At 40.4% G+C, this 12964-nt stretch overlaps 1 protein-coding gene across 3 annotated transcripts; it reads left to right on the top strand.

The window, feature by feature from the left end:
• Nucleotides 1–1560: 1560 nt before the first annotated feature.
• Nucleotides 1561–12876, top strand: gtpbp1 (GTP binding protein 1). 3 transcript variants are annotated; one of them, XM_030734979.1, is made up of 14 exons: nucleotides 1561–1620; nucleotides 4506–4614; nucleotides 4746–4929; nucleotides 6617–6800; nucleotides 7087–7251; nucleotides 7389–7512; nucleotides 7684–7798; nucleotides 7886–8030; nucleotides 8124–8306; nucleotides 8525–8660; nucleotides 8894–9072; nucleotides 9696–9857; nucleotides 10143–10193; nucleotides 11840–12876. In XM_030734979.1, the coding sequence occupies exons 2-14, from the start codon at nucleotides 4569–4571 to the stop codon at nucleotides 11954–11956; spliced, it is 1791 nt and encodes a 596-aa protein (XP_030590839.1). In that variant the 5' UTR covers nucleotides 1561–1620; nucleotides 4506–4568; the 3' UTR covers nucleotides 11957–12876. The 3 variants fall into 3 exon arrangements, with proteins under 3 accessions (XP_030590839.1, XP_030590837.1, XP_030590838.1); XM_030734977.1 differs by lacking the exon at nucleotides 1561–1620 and adding an exon at nucleotides 1883–2077; XM_030734978.1 differs by lacking the exons at nucleotides 1561–1620; nucleotides 10143–10193 and adding an exon at nucleotides 1883–2077.
• The last annotated feature ends 88 nt before the right edge of the window (nucleotides 12877–12964 follow it).

The following is a 12964-nucleotide window of genomic DNA, read 5'->3' as shown; positions in this document are numbered from 1 at the left end:
GGTGTGAAGTCTTAAGAGGATATTCACTCTGAGTGTTGGGGATGTATAGCTTTGCAAATTACTAGTTATTTCTGACCGGAAGAAACAGAGCAACAAAAGGGAAAAAGGGACATGTTATTTAATTAACTCCTCATCTGACAGCGTACAAATGTAAAAAAAAAAAAAAAAAAAAAAATTAAAAAAAAGAAACCCATACCCCTCAGCTGAATTTAATAAAAAAGTGCTCACATGTTCCCATGTCATACACAAACAAATAAAGTAACTATAAGCAAATAAATACCCCACTATTCTTGGGTAAATCCAGGCATATCAGAGTCTGTGTGGGGCTAAGGGTTACCTAGTAGCTTCAAAAATAGAAGGCAAGAGCTTGGCCCAGCATTAGTTAACCAAAAGCAATACTCAATCCTTACCTGAGATTTAAAGGAGAGATATTTTACTAAATAAAAAATGAATCCCAATGATTATATGAACGTTCCAGCAAGTAGCTGGAGTAATTGATTAACTCTGTGAATAAGGAAGCTTGCTTCTGCTACAGGAGAAAAGGCTGAAATTTTGACGTATTTTGTCAAAACTTACTGACTGAGCATCTCAAACTTTTGAGTTACTTACAAGTGATTTGAAATTTTTTTAGTGGGGGGAAACAAGCTACAATACTTTTTCTTCTCTCTCTCTCTCTGAGTGAGGGGGTGCGAGACAGAACAAAACTGTTGAAGAGAGCCAGAGATTAATAACAAATGATTAAATGCAGAGTGGTGGATAAATACAGAGAGTAAATAGAGTTGAGTGAAGAAGAAACAGCTCATCACTGGAATAGTTATCTGTTGTGAACTGGGAGTATCTTGCTTTTCTGGTTGATTTGTAACCTGTACCTAGTGTATATGTAGAATAGTAATGTGTCTGTAAAATATGATGAACACTGTGATCTCTTGTTACCTGCCCTAGCCCTCTTGTTTGTTTGTTTGTCTGTTATTTTTTCTGCATAAAAATAAATAAAAATAAAGTTAAAAAAAAAAAAAAAGAAATGCAAAAGAATAATCACTGAGCAAAGTTATTCTCACTGACAATCTATGAAGAGGCGAACATGAGTCAGTGGTATCAAGTGTGCCATTATAACTCAACATTTACAAGTCAAGCAGAACATTTCGTACACCAGAGGGCCAGTTTTTCCAGTCTGCAGATCAGTGTTAGAACAGTTTTCAAGAACTGAGAACTGGTCACAATTCAGTGGCTGAAAAGTACATCATATTATTTTCTTGTCATGATTACATAGGTCAGACATAACTAGCTTGTTGGAAACCTTGTGGTGTTTGTCAGACCAAAGGTATACAGTAATAACTGCAATTTATAATTGTAAATGATTAAAATTAACAATTGAATTCTGCTACCATTACACCCACAGTAGTTTAGGAGTGTTACATGCTGATTACAACATACTGGCCTGCCGCATCACCAGCCCTGCTGCCTTACTGCCCTCTGAGGGGCAGATCCAACTTGTAATCATATGAACGACCCCCTCACCGGTATTGGTCCACTGTTAACATACTCCCAGTGACATCAACGCTACTGGCGAACAAGGATGTAAAAACACACGGTTATCCACGCCTTCTTTATGAATATTGAGTAGGTACTGGTGTTTTTTATTTTCTAATGCAGGCAGACGGCACATAAATAAGACTTATTGTAATGTTAGTTAACGTGAGGTGAGACCCTTATTAACTTCATTAAGTCTAGTGTAGCTGATGTTGGCTAACCAACGTTGGAGTTGAGAGCCTGAGTTGCACAGGTTGGTGTGTATGTGTGTGTGTGTGTTGTTTTTGGCTGCCTGCCGTCATCACAACAATTTAGACAGCCTCCAATTTATTACTGCAAAGTTGGCGTAAAAATGGCATCAATAGCAGCGGCGCATGAAGCAGGCATTTGTCCAGGCTCCGCACCGCTGGCTGATGCTGTAGTCCCGGCGAGTATATTTGCTCCAGACCGGGGAGGATGCAGCGACGACGCCGGGGATGAGTGTTTCGAGGATGGGGACGCGTTCAATGGCGAGCCCGAGGATCATGGGATTGACTTTACTAGCAAGGTAAAGTTAGGCCTGACAGCGCTGCTATGCTAATGTTAGCTGCTGCTGTCACAGTGAATGAATGAATGAAAAAAAGAATGTGGCTTTCGCATATTGGCATGTAACTACCGTTTTATAACTATGGAGTGGTCAAAGCACCAAGTATTATACACGACTGATTTTCTGGACACCGAGCTGCTTTTGTTGACATTAAATAAAATAGCTAGCAGGTGTTAGCAGCTCCAGCTAAAGTAGCTGCAGTGGTGCCGGAGCGCGGCGCTGACTGTAGCTACACAGAGGGGCACTTTGCGACATAAACGAACATGTCCCGAAATTATTATTTAACCCCGAAACAAAAACATAGAGGCTGATGAAGAACACTGAGATAATATGGTTTGTTTAGCAGGCTACAAGCCAAAATACCTGACATATTTCTGCTTATAATTTATATATATAATATATATACTTTTGGCTGTAGCTATATGTGCTGTAGAACCACTCTGATAAACTCAAAGTTTGTTTTGAGTAAAGAAACTTAAAGCAGGAAAGAAGAGTTTTTGACATGACGTAATCCTGGATGTTTGGATGTAAGAATGAAAACAATCAGTTCTGTGAATGCAGGTGTCAAAATTGCACATTACAATGGCATTTTCTGGCCTATAAACACATTGCACGGAGTTGCATCAGGGAGGCAGTTCCTTGTTGACTTTTTGCTCTGGCAGTTTCTGTATGTCAGCAACTGATATGCTGTTCTTTGTAGTAACTTATCAATAAAGTGGTGCACTTCTTGCAAAGTACTCTATTTATGCAGCATGCTTTTAACACAGTCTGTGTAGCTCTAAATGCATATCTTTTGGTATAAACTCTCATAGTAATGGCACATTTGTAAACAGACCTCAAAGGGACAGCCATGTACTATAAGCCACTAAGTAGCTAATTGTAACCAAAACTCCTGGGCCTAAACTACATTTCCACAATTCCTTTGTTCTCATATTACATTTGAAGTGATAAAATAATTATTATGTGTTAATTTCTTTAAAAGGGGGAAAAAAAAACTCCATCATTTTACTAAGTTAAGAATAATAAGAATAACTTTATTGATCCCAGAGGGAAATACATATGTCTGACATAGCTCATCTGCTATTTGTATTAGCACTGAAAAGCCTGATGGCTGTGGGAACAAATGATTTCTGCATCTATCTAAACGGCAAGAGTAATGTGTTTATTTTTTTTTTTTAATTGTTTGTTTGTTTAATCAGGATCCCCATTAGCACCAGCCCCAGCCTTAGCTATTCTTTATGGGGTCAATCCAACTTCCACAATGCATAAACATAAAACAAATGGGTTCTTCTTATACAGATAGTGCTGAATTTCATAGAAAGAACATAAAAACTGTCTTACAGCAGGACACCAAAAAGAAAACAGCAATCAAAAGAAACTAATAGAGTTTTTTTTTTTTTTGAGGTACATATCCCCAGGGATAATAGCACTGTTTGTATCAGCCCCTTTGACTGTATGACCCAGACGCGTAGAGTTTCAAACGGGTGTCGTTCTATTTCTTCTTTTTTTCAAGATCACCAGACACTGTTACACCGTGAAAAACTACGAAACAAAAGCAGAGTGCATCTGTGTAGTTTCACACATAATTCTTATGCACATTATATCCACATATTAATCACAACTCAAAAATGCAACCAATAGTAAGTATTACAACTGCAATCACATCTTGACAAGTTGTGCAGTTTAACTCATATGAACAGGTTTTAACCTGTTCATATGAGTGTGCTTCTTAGAGAAAATGAATAAGAGCGAAACAATAAAGATAATGAGGTAGATGAAAATACAAGCTTGTTTCTTATAAAAATGTTAACTTATAAACAATATAAATACTAGTTTGTTTTCTGAATCTTCTACCACACAACGGTTATCCGCACAGTTGCCCTGGAAACCAGCAGAGTATCGCATCTCCAACGTTAAAATAATCTTTCAAAATAAGAGCGCAACACAGCAAAAGAACACGCTGTAATTGCGGGCACATACGGTACTGCACGTAAACATTCAACATAAGGAGGATATTCATTACATCTAGAAGTCATTTACACTGTGCTCACATAACCTCGAGACATGTCGTCATGGGAAGAGAGGCAGCTGCGTTTGTATGTGGAGGGCAGTTTTTGATCCTGACATTCCTTCCAGGTTTTACTTTTTCTTCTGGTTTATGGGGAATGAGAGTTTCCTGCAGTGAAAGTAAAAAGCCCTGAATGAATAATACTATTTGGCCCAGTCAGTGCAATCCCGCCCGAGGACTGGTATTAACAGTTATCTTGTTGGATGAAAGATATTCCTCGATTTAACATGAATTCCATGACAAACATAAATCCAGTGATGATGGGAGCAGTGGTCAATGCTCCTCTTTATGGTTTTGTGTCTTCTCTCTGGGACCCAATAGCTGGCACTTGTTAGCCCAAATGGAGAGCAGTATGACTCGTTACTTTCGGCAGCTACGGACAGGATGGAAGAGGGATGTGGAGAGACTATTTATGTGGTTGGAATGGGCTCAGTGAGAAATATAAAAGCTTTTCTACATTTCAAAGATACTGTAGTGTAAATATGAGTGTGCCTTTTGGACCTTTTCACCCATTTGCGCTAGCTCAGTCTATAACACATCTGCTCTTGTTCTCGTACTATGCAGATGGCGGTGACTGGGGTTTGGATGAGAAAGATATGGAGGCCTCAGTAGCCACAGTGCGCTCTATGTGTGAGCAGCTGGACGCTGACCTGATCCCTCTACGGGAGCGCAATGAGGCTGCCGGTTTGGTACGTGACTATCTGATACGGAGACGTGTGGGTGAGCTGGACTTCCTGGAGGTCAGGTGAGCAGTAACGAAGTCACAGTTACTTTGGAGTAAAACACTTCACTCATGATACCAGAATGTTCACTAAGTTTACAGAAGTGCATAGTGTGTGGAGCACAAGGCAATATCTTCAGTAACCAGGATTCTTGACTTATGTTATGGCAATATTGATAACGCTTTTAAAGCGGTTTGCAGTCCCCCCCCCCCCCCCCCCCCCCCCCCCCCCCCCCCCCCCCCCCCCCCCCCCCCCCCCCCCCCCCCCCCCCCCCCCCCCCCCCCCCCCCCCCCCCCCCCCCCCCCCCCCCCCCCCCCCCCCCCCCCCCCAATTGGGAAATCAGCCCATAATGATATCCACCTGCTTCCTAAAGACAGAGAGCTAATAAAAAGGGTAAAATCTACAGCGAAAACTGTACAAGTTTGGAATGAAGAAAACGAAGGAAGGTTAACAGCTTGTTTGAATTAACAGGAATTTTTTCTTTGACACAATTAATGATCCACACAAGTTGACTGATTATAATACATTATATACACTACTCAAAACAAAAAATTAAAGGGACACTTTGAAAACACAGCAGATCTGAGGGGGAAAATATGCTTGATATCTATATGGATATGGACTGTGTAATGTGTTAGGAATGAAATGATGCCACATCTTTTGATGGAAATGAAATGAAATGAAAATGATACTCAGTAGTTTGTATGGCCCCACATGCTTGTATACATGTCTGACAACATCAGAGCATGCTCCTAATGAGATGGCAGACAGTGTCCTGGGGAATCTCCTCCCACATCTGGACCAGGGCATCACTGAGCTCCTGGACAGTTGAGGTGCAGCCTGGTGGCATTGGATGGACTGAAACATAATGTCCCAGAGGTGTTCTATTAGATGTTTTATGGTTCAGGCCTTACAGGGTAAAGGTTTGTCTCAGTGAGAGAAAGATTACATTTCTTAATGGTGACACTGAAATCTTTTATGGTTAAAGGAGAGAACGCAGGTTGGAGGAATGGTGTATCTGGGAATATATATATATATATATATATATATATATATATATATATATATATATATATATATATATATATATATATATATATATATATATATATATATATATGACCAGATGAATTTTACAGATCATGTTGATTTCATCTGTAAGAAAGCCAGTCAGAGATTATTTCTTATTAGGAAGTTAAGAGGCTTTGGAGTTGTCATCTTGATTGTAAGCATCCTTATATTCAATACATCAGTCTAGTATATTATATGACTGGGGAAAATAAGAACAAACTGAACAGGATTGGCAGAACTGCTGGAAAAGTCACTGGACGACAGCAAGCCTCATTAGATAAGCTGTATCAAACTGCCATTTTAAGGAAAGCCTGATCTTTTGTTGCTGACATAGAACACCCCTTTGATTTTGAACTAATGTCCTACGGACGCTGTTGCAGGATGCGTCGAGGTAGTAAAACGTTGTATAAGGGATCATTTGTGCCAAATGCAGTTTGTAAAAATAAGATGCTGTGATGTATTTTTTTTATTGATTTTACTGAATTTGTATGTATGTATATGTATGAATGTTTGCTGATTATTATCAGTGATTTTATTATGACTTGATTTGTGACTTGGTGAACCAAAGACAGTTTTCTGGTCGTCTGGAGCGTCCAGGGCTCTTTTTTTCACTTTAGATGGTACTCTTGTGTCCCTCAGGGTTGCAGTGGTGGGGAATGTGGATGCTGGTAAAAGTACTCTGCTGGGAGTATTAACACACGGTGAGCTGGACAACGGCAGGGGCTTTGCCCGCCAGAAACTGTTCAGACACAAGCATGAGATGGAGAGTGGCAGGACCAGCAGTGTGGGCAATGATATCCTGGGGTTTGACCAAGAGGGACAGGTGAGAGTGTATGCTCCGTGCTTTACTTCTAAAAGGAGTGTAATTCTAAAATTACACATAAATGTTTTAAAAATTGCTCATTTATTGAACCATGAGGTGCTGAAATGTGTTCACTTTGTGGATGAAATCTTAACATTAATGGGAGAAGTGAAGCCATCGTAGCTCTACGAAAGGTGAAAGTTAGTAGTAACATCGAGGACATCTAGAAAGATGAGCTCAAATTTGAAAGAGAGACTGTTCTGCACTAGTGCACAATAGGATTTATGGTATGGTACTTGTCTCGCAGGTGGTGAATAAACCAGACAGTCATGGAGGAAGCCTGGACTGGACCAAAATCTGTGAGAAGTCCTCTAAGGTCATTACCTTCATAGACTTGGCCGGCCATGAGAAATACCTCAAGACCACAGTGTTTGGGATGACTGGACACCTTCCCGACTTCTGCATGCTCATGGTCAGAAAGGGGAAGGGGGAGGGAGGATAGTGTGTGTGTATTTGTGTGTGCCTATATACAATATCTATACCACAAAAAAATCTTTTTTTTTTTACTTGCAAGCGTAGGATTAAAATTCACTTTCCCTTCCTTTCCAGGTGGGCAGTAATGCAGGTATCGTTGGAATGACCAAAGAGCACCTGGGCCTGGCTTTAGCGCTGAATGTGCCTGTGTTTGTAGTGGTTACCAAGATAGACATGTGCCCAGCCAACATCTTGCAAGGTCAGCCTTCTGGAGTCTTACTCCCTTATAATATTTCTTTATTCTACAAAATACACGTCCGACCTTGTGTTGATGTATTGTCTAATATCGGTTTATGTGCAGTTTGTCTGCATTTTTACAAATTAAAAAAAAAAAAAAGGAACTTTTGTGGGCTTGCTTTCCTCCTTACAGAGACCTTAAAGCTGCTGCAGAGGTTACTGAAGTCTCCAGGTTGTAGGAAAATTCCTGTCCTGGTACAGAATAAGGATGACGTCATAGTCACGGCTTCAAACTTCAGTTCAGAGAGGTAGGGCGTCTGTTCTAGCAAGATTCAGAATAAGAAAGAAAATGCTTCACTGTAACATGAATGCGTATCTGTGTTGCGTTCCCCCAGGATGTGCCCCATCTTTCAGATCTCCAATGTGACCGGAGAGAACATGGACCTGCTTAAGATGTTTCTCAACCTGCTTTCCTCCAGAACATCCTACAGGGACGATCAGCCTGCCGAGTTTCAAATAGACGATACATACTCTGTACCGGTACTCTGAACACTGACAAACTCCTCTCCCTAATGCATTTTATCATGTAAATTTCATGCAAAAACAACAGTTTGTGTTTTGTTTATGTCTTAGGGTGTGGGAACTGTAGTATCAGGAACTACTTTACGTGGGCTCATACGCCTGAATGACACCATGCTGCTGGGGCCAGATCCTCTAGGGAGCTTCATCTCCATTGCTGTTAAATCAATACACCGCAAGCGAATGCCTGTGAAGGAGGTCAGAGGTGGCCAAACTGCCTCATTTGCGCTTAAAAAGGTAGAGGAAAAAAATCCATAGTACCATCTAGTGGACATGCTTGGCATTGCGTAGGTTAGGTCAATTTTAGTACCGTATTTGTGAATTAATTGTAATAACTGGGTTATTTTGAGGTACATTTTTGTATTCATGAGGCCTTATTACTGGTCTGTTAATTATATATTTATCGTGATAATAGAACAGTGGTGATAATGTGTATTATATGTTTATTTCTAAAGATCAAGCGTTCGTCCATAAGGAAAGGCATGGTAATGGTGTCCCCGAGGTTAAACCCACAGGCAACTTGGGAGTTTGAGGCTGAGATCCTGGTGCTGCATCATCCCACCACGATATCCCCCAGATACCAGGCCATGGGTGGGTAGTAGTGACTCAGGCCATGTGTTATGAATATGTTCTGTATGTGTTTTTAAAGTCACTATAAGGCAAAAGCAGGACATTTGAGTGATGATTTATAGCCAAATTTGTAAATGGCATTGCATATTTGTATCTATGTTAATTGTTATGGGGTTGAAATAGTCGTATTATTGTCACAGTATGCATCAATTCATTCTCCTTTACCTGTATTTTACCCATTATCCAACACTCAGTCCACTGTGGAAGCATAAGGCAGACCGCCACCATCTTGTCCATGAACAGAGACTGCTTACGAACAGGGGACAAGGCTTCAGTCCACTTTCGTTTCATCAAGACCCCCGAGTACCTGCACTGTGACCAGAGACTGGTGTTCAGGGAGGGGCGCACCAAGGCTGTGGGAACCATCACTAAGGTAGCAAAGCCTTCTGGAAGTTGAAGGTTTACACTGAGATATTGCTAAAGTGATCTGGCTCATTGTGTGCAAAGGTGATCTTGAGCCAGGTACTAAAGCTGTATTCTTCACATACTACAATTAATCATGGAGTTCCTCAGGTTCTGTGATTGGGCACAGTTCTATTTAAATTATTCATGCATCCCTTAGGCAGTATTATTAGAAGGCATCACATACATTTTCACTGCTATGCAAATGATGTCCAGCTTTGTCTATCCATGAAGCCAGATGGCACATATCAATTAGTTAAGCTGCATGAATATCTGAAAAACATAAAAACCTGGATTTCCTGCTTTCAAATTCAGATAAAACTGGGGTTATTGAACTCAGCTCTAAAAATCTTAGAAACATGGCATTACCTTGGCCTCCAGTAACACTGTGAGGAATCTTGGAGTCATTTTGACCAGGATATGTCCTTCAATACACATATTAAACACATATGTAGGACTGCTTTCTTGCATTCAGAGTGATGCTGAAAGGCTAATTCATTCATTTATTCTAGGCTGGACTAGTGTAATTCGTTACTATCAGGCTGCCCACAGATTGTTCATTGAAACTCACATGTTGTCTCATGTCATTTTCAGCTGTTGCAGTCCACCAATAACATGCCATCAAACTCAAAACCTCCACAAATCAAAATGCAGTCTACAAAAAAAGCGCCGCTCCGAAAAGAGGACGGCACCGTGACAGCCAGTGACGATGTGGGAACGGCAGCGCAGCCAGCAGGCTCCAGCACGACACAACCGGTGAGCTACAAGTCAATACATATCCTACAGCATACTGTATTGTACAAATACTATGTGTGCACAGTAGTGCTATTCCTGTGTTTCTTCATATTCTGATTACTTACCCTGACGATGCTGTTCCATGCCATTTCTCTGACTTGTTTCCTCCTCCCCTTTTTTCCCATGCGTCACCTTGTCTGTCAATCAATACACTGCTTTGTCATATTTCACCCTAAATTCTAACTCATCCACATCACTCCTTTACACTCTCTCCATCTCCTCTGCTTTCATGGCTGGCTCTCTCAGGGAGAGGGAGATGATGACCCTCAAATAAAGGAGGGCAACAAAGAGAATAAGGTAAACTGTGGTGACAATAAACAAGAAGAACAGCGAAGCTGTACTGAAGACTGACAGGCTGGGAGTTAATTGTTAAAAATATGGACACTTACTATATGACGAGTTCTGGGCCCTGTACTATGAAGCAAGTTCAGCATACCCAGGATATCTGTCTGTTAACTGGATTCACTTACCCTAACGCTGGCAAACAGGATAAATAGTCACCCTAAGCTGGTTACCACCTTAAGTTAACCCAGGGTGTCCCCTGTGTATTTACATGAAAGGGGTGGTGTTGGCAGCATCTGGCCAATCTAAAAAGGGCTTTTCACAGGTCATATGACTTTTTTCCACAGAAAAGGATCCCTGTGAGTGCCACTTACTCCTGAGACAAATAGAAATCTCTAAAGAACATTAAAAAAAAAAAGTAAAAGGCAACACTGTTGTAAAAAGAGGGCATGCGATTAATGCCAGAGCAAATCGTTAATCTGGTGACTTTGCGCACAGAGTGGTAAAATAAACATTTAATCTGAATGGATGATTTTCCGGCTTAGTGCACTCTCAATGCTGCTGTTTATTTCTAAGGTGACGGCTGCACATTGGAGCTCTGAAACTTTACACTGGATCCATTTAAACATTAAAGCTTCCTGTTTCACAGCCTAATGAAGGAGATGCGGAAATCGCTTTAGTTTGTCGGCAGATCAAAGTGAAATTAATTTGCTAGAACTGGTATTTTTGGTGTGTGTTCTGTGTTTCCAGCAGTGCGAAAGAGACTCAGCAACAGACTAGAATCAAGTACAACAACATTTATGCATTTCCTCAATCACCAAATCAATACACACACGTTCCTGTGGTTTTAGTAAAGTACGGCTTAACATGCTGCACAGCAGAGAATCTATATTGTTCTTCAGACATGCAAATAAATACAAATAAAAAAAAAAACTGTGAAACTGTGGCACTTCCAGATGATTGAAACTGAAACTCTGAACCTGCTTCTGAGTTTTAGTTTTTATTCTCTCAGCTGCAGACTCTGTGCTGTTTAAGGGAGAGTAAAAATTAACTATAAAAACAGAATTCAAACATAAGCTTAGTCTACATACAGATTGGATATGTGGTCAGCAAGCACAGTGTAAATGTCCCGTTTTAGGATCATATTTTAACACTTACAGAACAATAAAATTGTTAGCAAAAAAAAAAAAAAACCCAAGGAATGAAATTGTGTTTACAAATCTATATTAATTACTGATGCTCATCAGGGAAACCAAAGATTTTAGATACGATTTTAGATTGTCTGGAGAATTGATTGGTCAGTGGGTGGTGATCTCATACCTGTTGATCTCTAATCTGGGACCCTGCATTTTGTCTGCATTTCGTTGCACTACTTGTGACATATGCAATGACAATAAATTAAATCTAATTGAATCTAAAAACCTGCTCCGGAGCAGGTTAGCTTTGTAACATAAGTTACCAAATAAGTTTGCGATTTACCCGGGTAAGAAGTGAACCACCTTCATAGTACAGAAAACCCAGGGTTAACCCTGGATAAGACAGAATCCTGCTTCACAGTATAGAGGCTTGGTCTTCGCATTGGTTGTCGTTCTGGCTCTTCAAATGTTGTGACGCAGTTCAGCGACGCCTTATTGAGCATTTCCGTTCTCTCTCTGTTACAGCCAAAGTCTGGAGGTGGTGGAAGGAGACGGGGTGGCCAGAGGCACAAAGGAAAAGGCCAGAACAGCAGCACCAACTCCACAGCAGCACCGTCTTCATCGGGGATAGGGAGCTGCTGAAAAACCCACGTGCTCCATTTCAAACCTTCTTCTCTATCACTCCATCAAGTGTCTTCATTCCACAAACCATGAAGAAAACAGATGTTTGGAGCAAGACACTCTCCTCAGTCTTATTACTCCTTGCCTTTTTACACCAGGTCCTATGTTTTTGTTTTTAAAGGGAACACAGAGGGGTGTGTCACACTAAAAACATGCACTTCTTAAGCATTTAATATCAGCTGTCTGTACCATTTTGAGTGGCTTGGGTGATTGAAAGCAGTGTGATTTTTCAGGTTAGCCTCACTCAGGATGAAGAATTTATTTAATTTTATCCATATTTTATGCGTGTCTGAAATCAGTCCCCTGGCTCAGTTTCAGGGGCTGGGAGGGGGGTCCAATACCCTATATATATGAGCAGCTATTAGTGACACTCACCCATGAATTCCCTGTGTATTTGCAATGATAAACAGTTGTACTATTTATACTACATAAATTACCCATTAGTTCTACTGATTGGAAGTGTGTACAAAATGTATGCAAATCACAAATGAATGTAGCAGAGCTCTCACAGTGATTTGAAATTCTAACTACGGAAAATATAAGCTGTTTTGTTTTATAATTATTTATTTGACATGCAGAACATTTACTCTTGGATGGTCGTGATCTTTTGAAATGAACTCACTTGCGCACCTAGATTCAGTAGTATCTGTCATGCTTCCATTGTCAGTCTATATACAAACCTTCTAATAGTGTTAGTATGAATACAGCACAGTTTTTCACTTCAGCAGCTGCTAATGATTGTAAGACTTGCCGTACTTGCAGTGCTACTTGTAACTCTCATACCCCATGTGTTATGGCCTGTTGCTGTAGACATATTGTGTCATTTTAAACACCTTGCTGCAAGAAAAGGACCATTAATAAACACAGTTTACTGAACTTTTCAACAGTGTACCTTATTGTGTTTCCATATTTTCCATTATTAGATAAATACAATCCTAACACTATATACAGTACTATGCAAAAGTCTTG

Source organism: Archocentrus centrarchus, chromosome 8 (genome assembly GCF_007364275.1).
Source record: "Archocentrus centrarchus isolate MPI-CPG fArcCen1 chromosome 8, fArcCen1, whole genome shotgun sequence".
Classification (NCBI taxonomy): Eukaryota; Metazoa; Chordata; class Actinopteri; order Cichliformes; family Cichlidae; genus Archocentrus; species Archocentrus centrarchus.
Note: the sequence above shows the minus strand (reverse complement) of the source record. Positions and strands in the feature narration are given on the sequence as shown.